Source organism: Chinchilla lanigera, unplaced genomic scaffold (genome assembly GCF_000276665.1).
Source record: "Chinchilla lanigera isolate Chin_1 unplaced genomic scaffold, ChiLan1.0 scaffold00024, whole genome shotgun sequence".
NCBI classification, from domain to species: Eukaryota; Metazoa; Chordata; class Mammalia; order Rodentia; family Chinchillidae; genus Chinchilla; species Chinchilla lanigera.
This window is the reverse complement of record NW_004955425.1, coordinates 12,931,637-12,952,046: the sequence shown is the minus strand read 5'-3', so window position 1 is coordinate 12,952,046 and position 20,410 is coordinate 12,931,637. Positions and strand designations below refer to the sequence as shown.

The following is a 20,410-nucleotide window of genomic DNA, read 5'->3' as shown; positions in this document are numbered from 1 at the left end:
TCATTTAAGCCTGACTCATCATCTTTCATTGCTCTCCCATGCACACTTTTCAAGCCCCCACCCCTATATTTTATTCCTTAGTATTATGGTGTGGTACATCGGAGGTTTATTTGGTGTCCTACACTTGTCTCTGGTATGGATGTCTATTTGGCTTGTATTCTGTTTTAAAAGACTTTGACTCAATATTTATTTGGAAAAATCTGAAGATAGGATAATCCAGAGCCTACATTCCTGCAAGGCAACAGTAAACTGGAGCTGAGGAGCAGTTCTTCATTTTTCACAGTTCCCATTAGCTCTCTCCATTTATTTATGCTCTTCAATTTGTTTCTGTAGATATTTGATTTATAATGCCTGTTTCAATCCTTTTCTTCCCAGCAACTGTTCAGCCTTGGAACTCTCTGGCTGCCTGAAGTTAGCTCCTATTATGGTGCTGGCTGATGATGTCTTACTTTTTCACAGATGATGTGTTTATATTTTAACATGGACTTTCTGTGCATGTTAAGGAAAGTGAAGGATATTTTGCTAGTCTTCAATGCCTTGTGCTTTTCAAAACATGTAAGATTACAGAGTCACATTTAGTTAGTACCAGAAGAGGGGCCAGGAATATAGCTCAGCAGTGCAGTGCCTGCCTGGCAAGTGTGAGGTCCTGAGTTTGATTTCCAGTACCCACAGGCACACACACAAGTGAGAACTGGAGGAAGCCTTAGTAGTGGCTTAATACAATTTTCTATTTTGTAGTTGGACACCCAGTGAGATTGAAATTTGCTTAAATTCTCACTGCCCTTGGTAATGGACACAAGCTAAGCACCATCAGTCTGTTTAGCGCAGCTACTTGATGAATATGCATAAGTGTGACTGATTTCTATAGCAAAAGCCAGGGCCAATCCTGCAAACCCTCAAATAGGACAAAGGGGAATTAATGAATGTCAGAGAATACTAATGAAGTTGGGGATTTCTTACCCAGCTAAGTAAATTTACTTTTGGAAGTGATTAACTCACTAGTATTTAAAATATTGTATTAAAATTTATGACAGAATTAAATCTTTAATGTCATTAAAAAACTTGTCTATATAAACTGGAGCTATTTCATAGCATTGTCTTGCTATTAATTAGATCAGTGGTTACATTTGTACATTTTAGTTCATTAGCTTTATCTGGAAGTTCCCTGCTAGAGGAGGTCGAAGATTCTGAGTGAGAATAATAGACTTTGATGGCGTCCAATATTTTTGTGATGTTCTAGATGAAAGAAAAAGTTGGAAGCTTTGTTGCTTTATAGAAAGAGGAAGTTTTCTTGGCAGTAACTTTTCCATGGGGGATAAATTGTTTCATCTTTTGTTTTTGAGATGGACAACATGTGTGTTTTAGTAGCCAATTGTTTCTTATTTAAATGTTTTTTTCATAGAAGTGAGCACTGTTAAAAAGTCCTGTTAAAAGAGAAAGAATGAGGAAGAGAATTAACATCCAGAGATTTTTTTTTTAATAATACAAAGGACACAATCCCCCTTCTTGGACATACTACAGCAGAAACTCTGCATGTTTTTAAACATGTTTTTCTTTGTTCTCGTTAGTATATGCCAAGGGTTTTGTTTTTTATGAGAAGGACAAGGATAAGATAGAGATTTCAAAATAGCTTGTCTTCACTATATTTTGAAATCTTATCTCAAAAAACAACAAGAGAAAAGAGAAGGGAAGGGAAAGGAAAGGAAGAAAGAAAGGGAAGAAAAAGAAATGTAGAAAGGAAAAGGGAAGAAAGAAAAATAAAAGAATGAGAAGGAAAAAGAATAAAAAGAAATTTAGGGTCTTGTGTCTATCAGGTGACCTTGGTCACTTCACTCAAATTCTTAGTCCCCTGTTCTAACATGAAGAATTTGGGTCAAGTATTTCTTAATGCCCCCTCTGGCTCTAACACTGAAAATGCTCAGCACTCTAGATGTTTAAAGGATTAGACACAGGCAGACTTGAAGAGTAAGAGCCCTTGCAGACAAGATAAAAATAATTCCCCCTCCCTCCTGTAGAGCACAAAAATCCCACACCAAATCCTAAAACTACTGATTGGAAAAGAGCCCTTGCTTCATTATTTGGGGAATGGAATCCTTTTTTATTTTTTAAGGAATCTGCCATGGGTAATTTAATAAATTGTTAGCATTTTCATCAGAGAGTGATTAGGCATAAAGAAATGGGAAAGTGAGATTTTCATCATCACCATAATAATAATAATAAGAAGAAATTATTGAAAAGTGCAGAAAAGATGTAAAAATGTCTCATAAACCTACCACCATCTAGAACCCCTGTTACTGCTGTAGTATACATTCTTATGTTGGTGGTATTATTTGATGTTGGCATACAAAAGAATTATATATGAAAAGGGTTTCCTGATACACTGAGACATGGATCTTCTAGAAGTGTTATTGACTTCAAACAGACCCAAAAGCAGAAAGGTAGGCCAGAATGTACTATATATAATACTGCGCCCCTTCAATAGAAGATTAGTAAGCAGAGTATTCAAGTAGTGGATAATCACAGGATGAGTTCATCTATGGCTGAAGTGAACAAGTTTAATTTTCTCTAACACAGTAACATACAATTCTAAAAATATATTGTGCTTTACAGGTTTTGGTGTAGGAATAGCCCTTTGTTAGAAATAGTTCTAGGAGACAAACAGAAAACTTTGTCTTTAACATCTTACCATCCTGGAAATTTTCTTGCTCAATATGGAATAGATTTAAGAGAGAAAGTTTAGTAATCACTGTAAGAAACTGCACACAGAAACTTAAAACCTAATTTACAGTTTTGATCAGTTAAGTGTTCCATGTTCATGACTCATGAGAATGAGGCTGGTTTTGAACTTACCCTTCATCTCTCCATGAGGATGAGCCGTGAGGCCATGGCTGCTCCTCTCTTTCTGTTACAGTACTTATCAATAAGGTTATTCCTTTTCAAGACTGACACATACATCATGTATAGTGAAACATACAGCTCCCAGGCACTCCTTCTGTAAGTTTATTTTCTTCTATTCTTAACCAGTACTGGCTTAAAATTTGAGGGATATGCCCGGTGTGGTGGTGCACACCTGTAATCCCAGCACTTGGGAGGCTGAGGCAGGAGGATTGTTGCGAGTTCAAGACTAGCCTGAGCTACAAAGTGAGCTCAAGGCCAGCCTGAACTGTACAAGGAGACCCTGTCCCAAAAAAGACAAAAAAAAATTTGAGGGATAAAATTTACAGGTATATTTATAAAATGTATTAGAAACACATTGCTGTGAATTTGTGCCATATAATATTTTTCCATATCATCAAATACTCAATATCATATTTAGTAATTATAAAATATCCCATGTTTGTGTATATAGCATCATTTTTAACTGCAGCATATTTGACATTAGAATTTATATTTGTAGATATTGTTACAGAGCAAATATCTTTTAAAGCGTATCTTTTATGTACATCTACTGTATTTCCCTTCATTTGTATTCAAGGGTCAAATCTATCTAGGCATAGGATTTGACATGACTAACTGGAGTGTGACTTAGAATATAAAATCTTAAGTTACATGGTCATGGAAGAAGACAGGAACAGTGAACAGTGGATAACTGTGAGAGAATCAGGTACAAAGTTATGTGGCTGGATTGTTATATGTGTTGCAGTCATAGACAGTGGTTCTGGGTGGTGTTTGAGTCAATTCAAACCAATTCCTTCTCTCTTTACTGACTATTCACTAGATATTTTGATTTTACCTATCAGTCCCTCAGTTTTTTCACTCAGATTGGGCTAAGAGCAAAAAGCTTCTGCCTCTAATGTTCCCAGAGGCCAGAGAATGTTGGGGAGCAGCTCTAGTCTTTGTGGCAGTTGCAAATAGCCCTCAGATTTTGTATATTTCCCCTAGGGACTGTATGACTACCTGTTACTACCCTGTTGGGAAAAGCTAATTTGTATGTGGGATACCTTATATAAACTATGTTTTACATGGGGTCTTTATTAGTGTAGGAACATTTTCATTTATTCCGAGATGGAAAAAAGCAATTAAATACCAATATTATAATGCATTTTATATCTATGTTTATATCTATATATATCTATCACTATGTGCAGAAATACACTGAAAAGGTCATAAAGCAATATTTTACTAGCGGTTACTTTTGGGTTGGGTATTGTGGTGACTCAGGCACAATGTTCTTTGTTCTATTGCTCCCCGAGTTTCCCCCGTTGAGCCCCTGTTAAGTGCGGAATTGGGAAAAGTGGTAAATTAGTAAATACCTGAAAAATAATAGAACATATCCTTTCTCTGGCTTTGTTTGCTTGCTTATTTATTTATTTTTGTATCTCACTTTAGGACAGGCAGGAATATTAGTAGAGTATTAGGAAAGAATGGGTTTACTTTTTATTTTTATTTTTTATTTTTTTGGTACGGGGAATTGAACTCAGGACCTTGTGCTTGCTAGGCAGGCGCTTGTGCCCCTGAACTATATCCCTGGCCCCAGTTTACTTTTTATATTTGATACCTGGGAGAAACTGCGAAATAATTTTTGATGGGTGTTTGGTCTTTATGGTTTGGTTGGATCAGAAGGCAAATATGAAAGATTATTTTCATAAAGTCAGGTGATATTTCAAACCAGAATATGTGCCCTAGCCACCTCCTTCCTTGAAAGATTGACTCTGTGGATAGAAGCAGAGGGAAGTTCCTTATGCTCTTGATCAGTGTGAGCCTCTCAGGGGCCCAGTGACACAGAGTTCTCACCAAGCACTCCTATCGCCCCCGGGCCGGGAACAAAGAACATCCTAAGGTCCGCTCAAATGGGAGAAGGTCCAAGAGGAGAAAGTTGAGAAGTATAAGCAGGAGTAGACTAGATGCCGGAGGCTGTGTAGACAATGCTTTGAATTTAGCTCCAAAACAACAAAGCAGTGTGGGCCACACCCAGCCTATTGAATAAATCCAAACACACACAATCGAGCCCTTGGGGATGCCCAGAAATGTATCCAAGAAACTCTAATGTGGAAAGGGAAGGCTTTGGCAGGAGGCAGGTCCGGATGCTACTGCCAGCTGTGCTACTTCCTTAACATATTTTCTAACCTCTCTGGGCTTTCTCAGTTGTACAGTGGAAATGAAAACACCTACGTCCCAGAGCTACCATTGTAAGAACTAAATGAGACACTGATTGTCCACCTTCTTTTGGGGTCTGACCTGCAGCAGGTGCTTAGCAATGGTGCTGGTCCCCACGGGGCCCCGCCCTCTCCGTGGAGGTTTCCATCTAGCTCCCCAGTGCTGACCTGTGGGCATCCTCCACATCCATTTTGTTCCAAGAGTTTCTCTTCTCCACTTACCTAACGCCTAACACTGTCTCAGAAGCCAGCTCACTCCCAGCATTTTCTGCACTTTTTTCATATTAATCTCTAGCATAAGAAGGTGTTCAGCCGAATTAGGCACATGGCTAATCTCTAATTCTTAGGTTCATCTCTTCAAATAGGATGCGAGCTTTTTTCCTTATGATTTTGAATGCACAGTTCTCACCACAGTGACGAACCCATAGGTTCCATAGTTTAGTACAATTTCTGCTTTTTGATTCTTAGCTAGGCAAAACCTTGGGGTTCTGGGTTGCCCACATAGTCCTTTACCCCTCTTGGCCTTGTTTCATTATGATCCTTTATAGGAATGGGTCTTTTATGAGCTCTAGTTTGTTTTCTTATACATTTGCATGTTCCCATACTCTTCCCTCACAGAGCCCACATTATTTTCATGGCCCTGGTCTTCTGCATATGTTTATGCTAGGCTTTCACTTCTCTCTGGTTGAATTGAAAATTATCTTGAAAACATTGATTTTCCTGTACTGCCATTTGAGATTCCAATGATTTGGATTCTTTTCCTCAACTTGTATATGTGATTAAAATAATTGCAGAGCAGCTTGTGTAGGGATATTGGTAGTTGGAAAAGTGAGTGTCAAATTTGCTCACTTCCCAGTGAGCAAATCCTGACAACCTCACTGATCTTCTGCACACCAGAGGAGACCCATGGAGAGGAAAGGATTAGGTCTAGTTTGAGAACTGTTTGAATCTCAGCGATGGGAACTCGTCCCCTGAGGTGTCACTATTGGATGATCGAGTAGGAAGATCTTTCCACTCCTGCTCAAATCTCAATGACCAGAAAGAATAAATTAATGGGCCAAGCTCAGGCCACATAGTTAACCTTGACCATGGAATAGGTCCCCAAAGCAAAGGGAGGTGAGTGTCAGAAAAAAGTGAGTTGGAGATGAAAAGCACAGGCAGATGAAATAGGCATTAGTTGATGTGGGGGCAAGGGAAGAATCTGGAACTGATACAAGAAGATAGTTTAGAAGTTTTAAGATAACTGCAAGAAAGAGTCTGCCAAACTTACCTTGTCAAACTTGAGCAAGACCAACGGGGGTGGGGAGACCGGGCTTCTCTGACTTGCCTTGCCAGTCAGTAATCCACCTGCACAGACAGGGAGAGCTGGAGGGAACCAGCTAGACGCAGTGCATTCAGTGATGTCAGAAAGGTTGCCAGTGGCTACACTGCTCAGGTCCTGGAAGCCAGAGTCTGGATTTTGGATTTTGTGTAAGTTCAAAGGGAAGCCATTAGAGATGATAACTAGGAAAATGACGGGCTCAGACTTACTTCTTGGGAATGACACTCTGGTTCTAGGTTTTGAACTCAGGAAGATGTCTTGCAAGCTAATATACCATCCATGTGGGAGGTGGATGTGACAATGGAGACGGAGGAAGAAGGGAAGGGGAAGGTTAGAGACCCAGGACTCTTGAGAGAGAAAGGAAACCTTTACCAGGGCACAGGTAGCACTTAGGCTTGCCTAATATTAAGGCCTATTCAAACCCCTGTGCCTCTTTTTGAATGTTATTCTGTTGTGTTTTTATAGAGCTATTCTGATTCAGGCGTTCAAAGTTAGTGTTGAGAGTCTGAGTACAGGTGTAGTATCACAGTGCTTTGTGCAGTGAACACGTGTAAATATCATCAGGTGTCCACCTGCCTTTCAAACTGTCCCCACCCACCATCACCTGTGACCCTCTGAGCTCTTCACCGTGTCTGCCGCTGCAGTAGCTCATTTGTGTGATTAGTTTCTCTGTCCCTGACTGTACGCTTCAGAATACAGAGGCTGTGCCTCCTTTACCACCTGGTTTACTGTCTTACTTTAGTCTTCTCCTCACAACAGAGCCTGGGAGGGAGGGACACCCAGGGAATAGGAAATACAAAGCAGGGGTGAACCTTGGTAGGGTCCACTCTGGTCCCCTGAGGAACTGTGGCAAAAGTATCTCCCCCTCTGGACCTTGGGGGCGGCACACTTGTCTCGACACTGGCAGGCAGCCCCAAGGGGAACAGACTTTGCACAATTTCAGGCCAAGGGAACAAGCTCTGCCTAGGAAAAACCTTGCGGCAGAAAAGTGCAGTGACTTGGCAGGTGCTTTAGGTGGGATGATGCAAGTGAGCAGAACGGCCTGTGGAGCCCAAGCATTAACTACAACCATTCTGTCTCCCGGGCTGAGCTCCACCTGGCACAGGGAGCAGGTGTCTGATAATTGTTTACTAATTAGTGGAGTGAATGAGATGATGCAAGCGAAGTGCTTTGTAGCCTGCTCAGCAAAGCGTGAGCTGCTGTCGCCATTAGGACCACTAATGCTTTCTCTTGGCCCCCGTAAACAAAGCTGCGGGATTCCAGTGTTCTCAACAACCTGTCCCAGACTCCTTCTGGTTTACAGGGTGCTTGCAGCCACATCCATGCCACCCCTCTACCTAACCGCCTCCACGGCCACTCTACCGCCTTTCCTGAGCCAGTCCTGCTGTTGCCTGGTAGGCCTGACTCACCACTCACCCATTCTGTGGGCATTGGCATGGTCCTGGCAGTTTCTGAGCTGTCTCATCCCCCCAGAGTGAGGAGAAGAGCTGTCCCAGAGAATCTGGGCTGCCTCGTGTTTGGGATTTCTCATGGTGTCTCGAGGGACACAAAATTTCTCTCTCTGGGAATGTGTTCACTAGGAGACCAGGTCAGAAACATCAGCTCACTCCTGTACCCAAACAAGTCTCTTACCTTGTGTCATAGAGCCACTGGTCTGCTTCCAGGTTATTGTGCTTTGTCCTTTAGGGTAATGTTTCCCAATTAAGAATCCCTTAGAGTGCTTATTAGCTACATCTTGCCATTCTCCTCCCCTGGAAATTCTGATTCAGTAGGTTTCAACTGGAGCCCAGGAATCTCTGCTCCAGTAGTACTAGTTAATTCTGTTCGCTGGAAAAGTGGAGGTGGGGGGTACAATAGGACTTGGCTTCCTGTTACTGGAAGGGTATGAAATTGTGGATCAGCATTCTGCTTCTAGCCGTGATATTCTTGTCCACTCTACAGGAGTTTGTTGGCCTGAACAAGAGGATATGGGAATGGGAAAGTCAGTGGACATCTCTTGACTTCTAATTCTGTTTTATTTCGCTGGTCTCTTTGGGAATAAGGTCAAGCTTCATGTCTCACTTTCTTTATCTTTGAAGCTGACTGGCTGTGTCCACTACTTAACCTCAGTCCTTTAGCCCCGAAATTTGGTCAGAACCAGTGAGAGAATGTTTTTAATGTGGCGTAGACTCTTTAGAGAAAGGGACTTTATATTAACCGGTATTAGTTGTTATTGTTACTAATAATATTCCTGGAATTTTGGCATCTTGTCTCTGTCTGCATATAGAGCCATTGTTTATATATAAAGAATGTTTTGCCCAAAGGGTTGTCCTCCTGGGATATACCTTTTGTTTTCAAAAGAGTTTCAGGAAACAGTAGTCAGCCAGCCAGCCGGCAGTCATCCGGGTATACATTAGTGAATCCCAAGTGTTGCTTTCTAATACAGAAGCTCAGTTTAATGTAGTGGAGTATATTAAATCTTAAGAGGTGATCTGAGGTTGGCTTCATTCAGCCCTAAGGCTCTGATTCAGCATTCTGAAAATGTATTGGATGGTCTCCTTTTACCTTTTCTCCCCTGGTTTTCTAATTTGTGGTTTAGAAAGCCATAGGTAATCATTCTCGTAATTAATTGGCCACAGGTAATCTTTATATTCTCAGGGAAGAAGTGGATTTACCATGGGGATGAGAGTCATTCTATCCTGAAGCCTCTGCTAGCATGCTACAGGTGTGAGAAGTAGCTTTGAGTTGTGTTATAGTCATTGTACACACTCAGGAATATATTGAAATTGATAGCTGCCTTAGGTGAGTTCTTTTTTTAACAAACATGACTCCCTATTATATGTCTTACTGAAAAGACTGGCCCCAAATGTAAAGTGTTAAACAAGACTCATATGGCCACTGCCCCATAGAGTTTACCATCATGAGAGTCAGTCAAATCATTACACAAATAAATGATTAGGTACCAAGAAGCACTTTTCTACTCCTACACAATGGAAATAGAATATCAAAATACAGTAAATACATATAAAAGCAAGACATGTTTGAGACTATCTCTGAAGCATAAATAAGTTCATTAGAAGAGACAATGGATGTGAAAGAGCATTACGGGCACAGGGACAGTCCAGCCGGAGGCAAAGTTGTAAAGGAACTGGTACTTCCAGGGGAATGGGAGGAATGTCAGGTAGACCAAGCGCAGAAGGGAGCATGGCGCCAGTAGAGACTGAAGAGATAGGCAGATGCTAAACACCTCAGGGTTTTGTAAGACACTTTCAGAATTTTGGTCTTCATTTTAAGGGAGGGGTGCAAAGGGTAGTGACAAAATTTTGTGTGGGAGATGGACTGGAGAGGACAGAGGGGAGGTAAAGGGGCCCAGGGAGAAAGAAAGTTGCCATCTAGATAGCCCAGATGGGAGATGATGCTGGCTTGGCCTAACACTGCAGTGGTGAAGATGAAGGGGTGATGACACATTCAGAAGTTATTTTGTATAAGAAACTGAAAGACTGGTAGTAAATGGATCATTGGATTTGAGGGACAGTAGTGGTTTAGATAACTCTCAGTGTCTCCATGAGCCATTGGCTAGCTGGGAAATTTTCACTAAGAGAGGGGACATTTTCCTTGACAAATTTAATTCTAGATGGTTAAACTGTTGACATGAACATAAACTCCTGAGCTAAAATAGGGCTTTTTTGCAAATGATCACATCTTGTGGTTTGACACTGTCCTTAGGCCAAGAAAAATACTTTAATGCTTGGTTGGTTTTGCTGTTTTGAAATCTATTACACTTCCCAAGAGAGGTCCACTGCAGGCTAACCCTACAGGCTGACTCAGCACATGCTTTAGGGTCCCGACAAAATAGAAATGCCAACAATTTTTAGAAAAATTGCATTTATATTGGCTGAACACTACTTTGGAATCAACATCCAGAGAGAATCTCTTTTAATATCAGCACATAATTAAATTTTGCATTTCTCCATTGAAAATACTTTTTCTTTTGAATTATATAGTGGTAACGGTGGTAGTGGTGGTGGTAGTAACAGCAGTAGCAATGGTGGCATATATGGTGGCAATGATGGTAGTTGTGGAGGTGGCAGTGGTGATTCTGGTGATGACAATGATGGCACTGGTGGTGTGTGCTGGTGATGGTGATGATGGTAGCTGTAGTAATGATAATGGTTTTGGGGGAACTCACACACTCTTCAGGATTGATGACCATAACTGGTCTCTGAGAAGTTGGTTACATTTCCCATTGCTTAAGCCTGGGTAGAGAACAAGGTTAGAATAGAATTGTCAGAGAACTCATCCATCTTTTCCCCCTTAACAAAGCATGCATTTAATATAAATGCACTAGTTACTTTCCTATTATTGCTGTGGGCAAGGGCAAGGGAATTGGAGAGTGTATTTTCTGTGATAGAGCTTTTGTGTATAGGCCAGCTTCTTGGCAGGGTTGGTTGTATATGGTTTGAGCAGTATCTTTAAGGGCTTTAGAAAGAAGGTAGTTTGAGGTAATAGGCTACTGTTTTACTTCTCTTTTCATCACTGTATTCCTTCAGTGAGAAGCTTCTGTTTCTTTTTCTTGCTGTACCAGACCCTTTGTTATTTTCAGTGTACTGTTTCCATTGTCATTGTAAAGGAACTGGTACTTCCGGGGGAACAGTCTCTGGGACTGATACTTTCTGACAGTGTGCGTTGGGCAGTTCTCTTGTCTCCTCCATTCTCTCCTTCTAGCTCTCTTTTTCTCCTCAGTGCTGAGCATCTGGTACCCTGCAGACCATCACTAATTTCTCTCTTTCTATTCTCTTCTGTCCTTCCAGGAGAATACAGATTCCATGATGTCATACTTTGCTTTGTCTACTGCTTTCTTCTCAACACCTGCAGTACTACCTGGCACAGAGTCAGTGTTTAATAAATATTTGTTAAATGAGTAGACAAATATATTTGACTGCCCTCTCTGTGCCTAGGTCAAATGGATGTAATCTAGTCTCATCTGGTTACTTCAGTTATTAAATTAAATGATGTGAGGGAACTTCCTGGCACACCCATCCTGGCATAATAAAGGCTGGTGAATTGTTAGACTCCTTTTGATGCTCCTCTTCATTATAACTTCTTTCTCTTTGGTATTTAGAGTGATAATTCTGGTTAGCTTCTTGCCTCCTTAGTGTTGTTCCAGTATTTTCTTAAATATTTGTCTTTCTTTTGTTTCCAAAACAGTTTGTTGCAATGACATGTTCAGTGGACCTGATTGCTTTTCTTTTTCTTCTTGTTAATAGGAATTGTATTATTATTGTTACTATTATTACTATGAAAACATAATTATCTTAATTGTCCAAATATTCTAGTACCATGCTTTTATAATTGTAAAATCCATGTATCATGTTTACTATAGCTGACTGTAAAACAATTCATTATTCATGAATTATCCTTTACATCATGAATTACTCTGTAAGGCAGCTGTTAATTATCTTCAACTGACACACAAGAAAACTGAGTCTTAGAAAGGTCAATGTATTGTTCAAGAATACACACCTAGTAAGTTATACACCAAAAATCATTCTTGCATCTGGCTTGTGATTCTTCATCCATCCATCCAAAATGATACATGCACCATGTCAGGTACCATACTAGGCTCTGATCACACAATAAGGTACAAACTGGTGTAGAACCTGCCTATAGGTCCCTATCTGTGGTCACTGAAATTATTGTCGCCGGCACTCTGCTCATAGTGTGCTGTAGTTCTCCAGTGAACCCTAGTCAGCTAATTTTACTTCTGTATTTTAGCCTTACTTCAAACCTTGAATATCTTCTGCAACCATGGATTGCCTGTCTTTATTACCTTTCTGTATGCTCTCAAATTACGTCTGTTTCTACCTCCACTGCCTGTCACTTTCTTGTCACATAAGCTCCAAACATTGCACCAGTCTTTCATTCCATTGTTTGAATTCACATCCAACATCTCTTGGTTGCTTTTATCTTTGAAAATATCTCTTACTTGTGTTTACCTCTCTAACATTCTAGTATCAGCTAATGCGCCCAGACCCTCAGTTTGCTGAAATAGTCTCAAGGCTGTATGTTCATTAGTTTTTAGATTTCATTAGATCTTAAGCTTCCTTAAAGGCACAGAGTCTGCTTGTTTGTTGTTATTTCTTCGACATGGTAGCTGCACGTGGAAGGCTTTCAGATGATTCATAAATTAAAGCACCTCTGATACTTTAGACTGCATTTCTTAGACTTATTCTGGAGATTCACCTCTGGAAGATTATGTAATTCTATTATAGACTCCTTTCTACATCTCTATAATGCATACTGTAGTTTTCACAAAGGATACTTCTGCTCCCTTCCGGTAGTGTTTGCTGCCACTCATTCACAGGGAACTAAGACCAAAGCCCTAGAGACATTGATGTTTTAAAATCATAAATTGGTAAGTATTCACTCCATTAAAACAGCACTACCCTTTCATTTATCTGTTGCTATCATAACCCTATAGAAAAATAGTTTGAGAATGACCAGAGGTTATGCAGAAATTATGAATCACTCATAACTTTAGCTGTTAGTGAGTGTGATGTGGTAATCCTTACCTCTGAGAGTCCTTGTGCCTATTTTGTGGGGAAGGGAGACTTTGGCTTTCTGAAGCCCTGACATCTCTATGTTGGTGGCTCAGGAGACTGAGAGATGGAGGGTAGGCAAGCCAGCAGTCTTTTTTCTTACTCACTTTTCTCACTTGAACTGTCTATGCCTGAGCTCAGGATTGGGAGCTTAAGTCTTCTGTCTTACCCAAGAGGGAAATGCTGGTGTGAAGGTGTGGAAGGCATCAGTCTGACCTTCACAATATTTTGGCTTTACCATCTGCTTACTTTTCTCATTAGAAGTAAACTGTTTGCACAGTTAGCAACACCTGTGGCCTGAAAGAAATTCTTAATATTTTGAAGATGTGAGGCTCACGGTATTTCTAAATGTGCATTCCTAAGTGCAGTATGACATATGGGGATCATTAACCCTGTGGACCAGTCAGAGAATATGTACACACTTTCTTCAAGGTTCACATTGACACAGAATAATAACTAGATAATTATATCCAAAAATAAATCTTTTTATAAGCAACTTACTAAATCTCTTATTCATTAAGATAGCTGGCCTTTTTATAAAGATAATAACTGTAATTTAATGTTAATTATATAACAGCATACAAACTCCTTCACAAAACTTGAATGCAATATAACATGTGACACTGGGCCATAGAATTGGACAAATCATGACTTGGACCTAAGAATCTGCCAGCAATGGAAGTTTTTTAACTAAAGAAAATTAACTCCAAGTGATATGCTTGAAGTATTTTTTCTTCCACTGGGCTCTATGCAGTGGCAACACCCAGCTTTACTATATAACAGCAATAACTAGGACACTTAACTGTGTCGACTAGGAGACAGGATGAAATTTCCAAAGCTGACTTCAGGGAATAGATCTTTCTGTAACACTGTATTGGATCACATCCATTCACTCAAAAAACTACTGAACTTGTACTGGGTACCAAGAATTTTTCAGTGTAGAAAAGAGACGTAACTAATGCTTTCTTTTACATTATAGTGTAGAAATGCCAATAAACACATGTGATTTTATATAGTAAGATGTGCAAAGAAGAAAATCCACAGGACAGTATGCTGGCGAGGGGGGTTGTTTCTGGTTAGGGAGGTCGAGAAGGCCTCCATGGGAGGTGACATGTGAGCCAAGCTGATGTTTATGTGATGAGAAAAGTCCATTGTGTACGGATCTCGGAGAGAACAGTCTAGACCCAGGGACAGCAAGTGCCCTGAGTGTTAATGAAACGGAAGGGCAGGATGGCTGCAGGGGGTGGAGAAGAGTGAGAGTGGCATAGGGAAGTTCAGAGGCTCTAATGTGCCCCAGGCTATTGTGAGGAGTCTAGATTTTATTCTCCTGCTGGTGGGCTTCTACTAAGGGATTTTAACGGAGGAATGGCCAGATCTGTAGCCGCTAAATTCACATGTGTGGTGTGGAAAGGTTTCTTTTAAATGGAAATAATTTTTCTTTGTATTTTATAGAATAGACCAGAGGGCTGCCATTTGGCCAAAGGATGCTTTTGAAACTCAGCAAGACTTAAATGAGGTAGGTGCAATTGCTTGTCGTGTGAACATAATTAGCCAATCGTGAAAATTACTATTCATTTTCACAGTGCTAGAAATTATTTCTGATGAAAACTTTTCAGTATTTTTGCTCCTAAGTAAACTTTTCATTCTTGTAGTTCTTTGTTCAATTGGTGGTTTTCCCTTGTTCTGGAGCAAACACATTTAAAATATTATTTTCAAGACCGCTCACCATGTCTTCAATATAAACTCTGTCTAGCAGGCTTCGTTATACACCTCTCAACTCTGATTTAGGATTGTGTAAGTATGGATACAAGAGTTAAGATTTGTACAGTTTTCTTTTAATTTTATCTGTATCTCTATTTTATCTACTTTCTTTTGCAGTCTAAAGCATAATCACACTTACTATTTACCCACTGAACATAGCACAAAGTGGTGTTCTCAGTATGGCCTTCTTAGTATACTTTGAAATATGAAGTCATATTTTCCAACCCAAATGATTTCTCCCTAAATTGGACATCACAGCATTAGTTACCTTGTTTTAGATCTTCTTTGAAATACATAATTGAATTATAATGTTGGAAATCAATATAATATAATTAGGGTACTGGCTATTAGGAATGCCTTGGCTTAAAACATTATTTTGGAATGCCCTGTCTGGTTTTTCTTCTCCTCATTAAATTGGAACAGTGGGTGGTGTGTGGTATGTCTGATTAGGATCGTAGCAAATAAAATAAAAAGACTTGGTGCTCAGATGCCTAGAAGAGAAACTATGGGTTTAAAGCAAATAGTTTGGCATTTTTAACATTCACATTTCCTCTCCCAGCTCCCATCCCATAAAAGTCATTGCCTATGTTTAAGTGATTGCCATTATCTCCTTTTGATAGAAAATGAATAGACACAGATAAACCAGATATCTGGTCAAGCCAAGTTAAAGAGATAAAGTTACAACCAAACCAAATCCAAAAATCCCTTTAAAATAAGAACACAATAGGGCTGGGGATTTAGCTCAGCGGCAAGAGCGCCTGCCTGGCAAGCGCAAGGTCGTGAGTTCGGTTCCCAGTACCGGAGAAAAACCAAAAAAAAAAAAAAAGAACACAATACATCGTCAGTATACTGTTTACTTTTGTGAATGTGCACAGAGAAAGCCTTCAAATTCCACCAACCTTCTTCACCATAAGAAACATGAAAAATAGTGAAACGTGAAATAGGAATCTGATGACTGCAGCTGCCTGTCCCACTGTGAACAAGCAATATACTAACTGTAAGAAACCACGGTGTTTTGACATACGTGACTAGAAAAATAAGGTGATTATAAGAGTCAACTAATGATAGCATTCAAGGATTTGGAAGAAACTGATTTTTGATCTAGAAATGCATGAAGAATATTGAGATCACTTGAGAGCTCTGAAAGTACAATTGTGGAAAACTGGGCATATTTGAAAATCTGCTTTGCTTCATACTTCCACTGTCTCACATTTGCAAATGACATAGGTCATTGCCCTGATGTCACATGGGGTCAGGAGCGCTGCAGCATGTGCTTCAAAGGGCAGGCACTGCCATGTTTTAAATGTGCAACCTGCAGGCAAAGGGGGCGCTGCAGATCCAGACTGGTTTATCACAGAGTGTAGGCTCAAAATGCTTTTGTTCCACTTGGGGTGAAATGTATGTGCAGACCCACAGTATTTTATGCAGCTTCTGTTTTGACCAAAATTTAGGATCCTGAGAGAAACTGAAGAGAGCAGAATGAGTGGGGTAAATGCCTTGCAGGGAGAGTTGACGTGATCGCACTCATTTCTGAAAACATCCTGCAGCATGGCAATCTAAAATGTCTCTTTCCCAGCTTTCCTCAGACTCATTGAACACCAGGTCCTTGGTGGAAAAACTGCCTAATATTGCTTTAGGCAACAGAGTTGCATGGAAGAAAGATGGGAAATATTTCTTGAATATTTTTAATGGAATTGGAAAATCCATACAGAAAAGTGAACAGATCATATGCACACAGCTGGATGAATTTTTAGGAAGTGTGTAACCAGCCTCTAGATCAAGAAACAAAACATAAATAGCACCCCAGACATCTCTGTGTCATTCTTTCCAGTCACTACTCCTTGGGAAGATGACTGTTACTTAGACTAAAGGAATTTGTTTTGCCTATTTTTGAGCCTTTTATACATGGACTATGTGACATTTTTGTGTCTGGCTTGATTTGCCCAATATCATGTTTGTGAGATTCATGTGTTCCATGTGTTTCTAGTTTTTCAGCTTATTGTGGCCTGTTGCATGGTTGTTTATAGTTTTCTACTATTATACTTAGTCATTACTGATGATAATTTTTTAGGATGAGCCAGTTTCTGACCTCTTTGTGCAGGTAACTTTTGTAGGAGTATCCTTTCCATCCCTAAATGGATATGTATGGTGGAATATTTTAAAGTACTAGTGCTGTTCATCTCATTGCTCCTTTTATTTATTTACCAAACTCCCCTCAGGCTTATCCTTCTTTAAAATAAGTACTAGTGTTATAGCTGTGCTCTTTCTTCCACACCAACTTGCAAGGCTATCAAAAGTAAAAGTACAATGAAAGTTTTTAAGCATAGTGGAAAATGGTCCATAAATATTTTCCACATGTTTCCATGGACCCTAATTTTTATGTAAACAATAACAATTGGAAGATGTTAATATGTGCCTTATACTTTCCCCAGATTTCACAAGGTGACATTTGAATTTCTTATTGCACATGCTCTGTCATGGATAAATGGATCTCAGCAGTAGTTTGATTCCAGGGCCATACTTGACCTGAGGAGTCTTATGTCCAGCATACTGATACATGGTGTAATGTGTGTGTGGTGTATTTGGGTCTGCATTTTGCTTTCTAGTTTGGTTCTATGTTATTGAAGTTTGTTCCTGACAAATGGATTAAATACTCTTTCTACCGTTTGCCTGAATTTTCTGACTCTACCTCTGCATCTGGAAATTTTCTTTGTTGGGCGTCTCCTGAATCCTGATTGGAAATGTTCTATTCTAGAAATCTGTCAATTTCTCAACCACCCTAATCGTGATTTTGGGTATTCCACCATGTTCATATAGATGTAAGCCCTTAATAAATCTGAAAGGTCCTTGAAAAATAAGATGAAGAAAGATACTTGTTCTTATTCTCTGTACCCTGTGGATCTCATTCCTAAATATCAATTAGGAAGAATAACATATGAAAAAAGCTAATAGATCTCCCCTTCCATAAGTGTGCCTGCCATATTGGGGAACTGGACTGCAGCTCAAAGAGAATTACATCAACTCATTTTAACTCTTCATTTGTAAAATTAGGAAAGAGGCTATGAATTAGGCTAACTCTACTACTCTTTTCAGTTTTAAGACTCACTAATTCTATTCTTTTTTCATTCTTCTACTGTTTGTACAATCTAGTTATAGGTTCCCACCTGGAAAGGGAGATGCAAATTACCCCCAAGTTTCAGGCCTAGCTGAGGATGGTGAATAGTAAATCATGCTATAAAAGTGATACATGTGCTTAGCGTGGTTATCACTTTTTGATAAGGGAAATATGTCTCATGTTATCATAAGCAAGGAATTGGGAGGTATTGAGGATCCAACCTAAGCTCTGCATAAATTTAGGCTTCTGTCTGATCCTGTTATTATCTTTGCTCAAGTGTCTTACCTCATCATCCTATAACAGGAAATGATCATTTCAAATTTTGTCCGTGACCACTGGGCTCAGGCCTCTGTGCTCATTTTCTTATCTCATAGATGCTAAAGGTATTCTGTACTTGTTCTTCTCTGGCTAAAGCAAGTATCAGTTGAAAATGGATCTGTTTCCATGTCAGTTTTTACCTAGAATTCCAAGATTTTAGAGCAGTGGTGGCAACCTTATGGCATGTATGGCGAAGCAGGCTGCTTGTATTATTGAAAGCTCTAAAGGGTTCACCATCGCTATCCCAGAGGTAAAAACAGAAATTTGTCTTTGGTGCCCATGTACGAGGATTTCTCATTTCCCTCCCTTTGAAGCTTTCTGGCTATGACACTGCTTTATGCTCGTGTGGACCAACTGTACAGTTTATCATCTGTAGCTTAAGTGGCTACTTTATAAATCTGAAGGAAAAAAAATCTTGCCCTGGCTTCATGCATTTACCAAAGAAAAATAGTTCAAGCACAGCAAAGGAGATGATGAATCTAGAATGGGAAAATGAATAAACTCTGCATCTGTCTCTTGCCTACCAGTAAACCCCACAACTCTATTGGTGAGGATTTCAGTGTAGCTATTATACATAAAAGGTCATTGGTGTAACTACTGCTAGGTGTGTATCTTGGCATCTTGTGTCCCCAGAATCAAACTGTGAAGACTGTTTCCACACAGATGATTCCCATTAGACAAGAAGTATGAAATTACTGATCGTAACAATGTAAAGGAATCCAGATTTTTTTTTTGGTACCAGGAATTGAATTCAGGACCTTGTGCTTGCCAGGCAGGTGCTTGTGCCACTGAGCTGTATCCCTAGCCAGGATTCTAATATAACTAAGAGACCAGAAGTTGTTCTGTTGTAGGAATCAGTGTGAGAGATGGAGAGGATGGGGTTTATACTCAGAAGTTTCGTGATCATGTATGTTTCTGGCAGCCTGCTGAGGTGGCCAGCCATACTTCCCTGAAGTGGCATTGGCAATGAGGTGAGGTGGGGTTCTCTGGATGTTGAAGTTACTGACTGTCTTGGTTACTTTTCTGTCGTTGCTGAGACAAAATACCCAACGTCCAAAATGAAGGAAGGAAAGGTTTATTTAGCTTACAGTTTGTGGAGGTTTCAGTCCATACTTGGCTGGCTCTGAGGCAGAAGATAGCAAAGCAACAAGAGCAAAGGGGGGGAATGGCAGCCAAACAGCAAACAGCCAGAGCAAACTGGAGGAATGGCAGCAAGCAGCTTCTTTCCCTGCCTTACTTTGTAAACAGGCTACCCCCACCTAAGGAGCATGTAGCTCTCACATAGTCTCCATGCCCTCCTCTTCCACAGGCCCAGGATGTATACAAAGTAAGCACCCTGACTTCCTGCTGAGTCACTTAGCCAAACCTCTAGACTCCCCAAGTTGACACAATGTATGAACCATAACACTGACTATGGAAAGGGCCATTGCTGGAAAGTAAGAAGCCAATCCAGACTGAAGTTGCTGAGTTGTATGTATCCAGACCATAGAATGTGAGGTGATGGTACCGTCTTTGTAGGGGAGGAGAAATTAGTGCACTCAGCAGTGAAGGGCAAAGGGTGGTGGTGATAACATCCTTTCCACCCTTCTAGTCTCCTTCTAACTCTGAAGTAGAGACTGGAAAAAATAAATGGTTTGGGAAAGTGGAGAAAAATCTTACCACATTGATCCTACATGAAAGAAGTTGATCATCACTTGGCTATACCACTTCACCTGGTAAGCAATGAAACCTACTATGGGGTATGATCAAAATATACAGTGAATATTTAAAGTTTTAAAGTTTACTACAATAAAAGCTCCATTGCTGTTAATATCCTTCAAAATATTCCCCTTTGCTTCAAACATTCACCGATCATTCTTGCCACTTTCTTAAGCAGTTCTGGAAGTCCTCTTTTGTGTCTGTACATGTTTCAAGGAAAATATGGTGATTGCTGCTGCTGAATGTCATCCATAAAGTAGCAAGAACAATGGGATAAGTGTGTTCAAAGGCAGGGGGAATAATAGCAATGTGTCACTTACGGTCATAATTTTTTTAATTTAAGCCTTCACCACACCTTTTGATCACACCTCTTATGTCTGAAAGAAGTGAGCAGTCACAAGCTCTGTGATGCTGTGTTGTTCTCTTTTTATGAGTGCTTAGGGCTAAGGGATAACATCTCTTTCATGAAGAGCACATTCTGCAACTTTATTGTGAGTACTCTCTGTTATGGGTCCTCTTTGCA

At 40.0% G+C, this 20,410-nt stretch overlaps 1 protein-coding gene across 4 annotated transcripts in view; it reads left to right on the top strand.

The window, feature by feature from the left end:
* The window catches only part of Fam13c (family with sequence similarity 13, member C), a 106,281-nt gene that overhangs the window by 39,093 nt on the left and 46,778 nt on the right, over positions 1-20,410 (top strand). For all 4 annotated transcript variants that reach the window (XM_005385922.2, XM_005385920.2, XM_005385919.2 and 1 more), the window contains one exon: positions 14,448-14,511. In XM_005385922.2, coding sequence (XP_005385979.1) covers positions 14,448-14,511 — 64 coding nt within the window. The remainder of the gene's footprint in view (positions 1-14,447; positions 14,512-20,410) is intronic.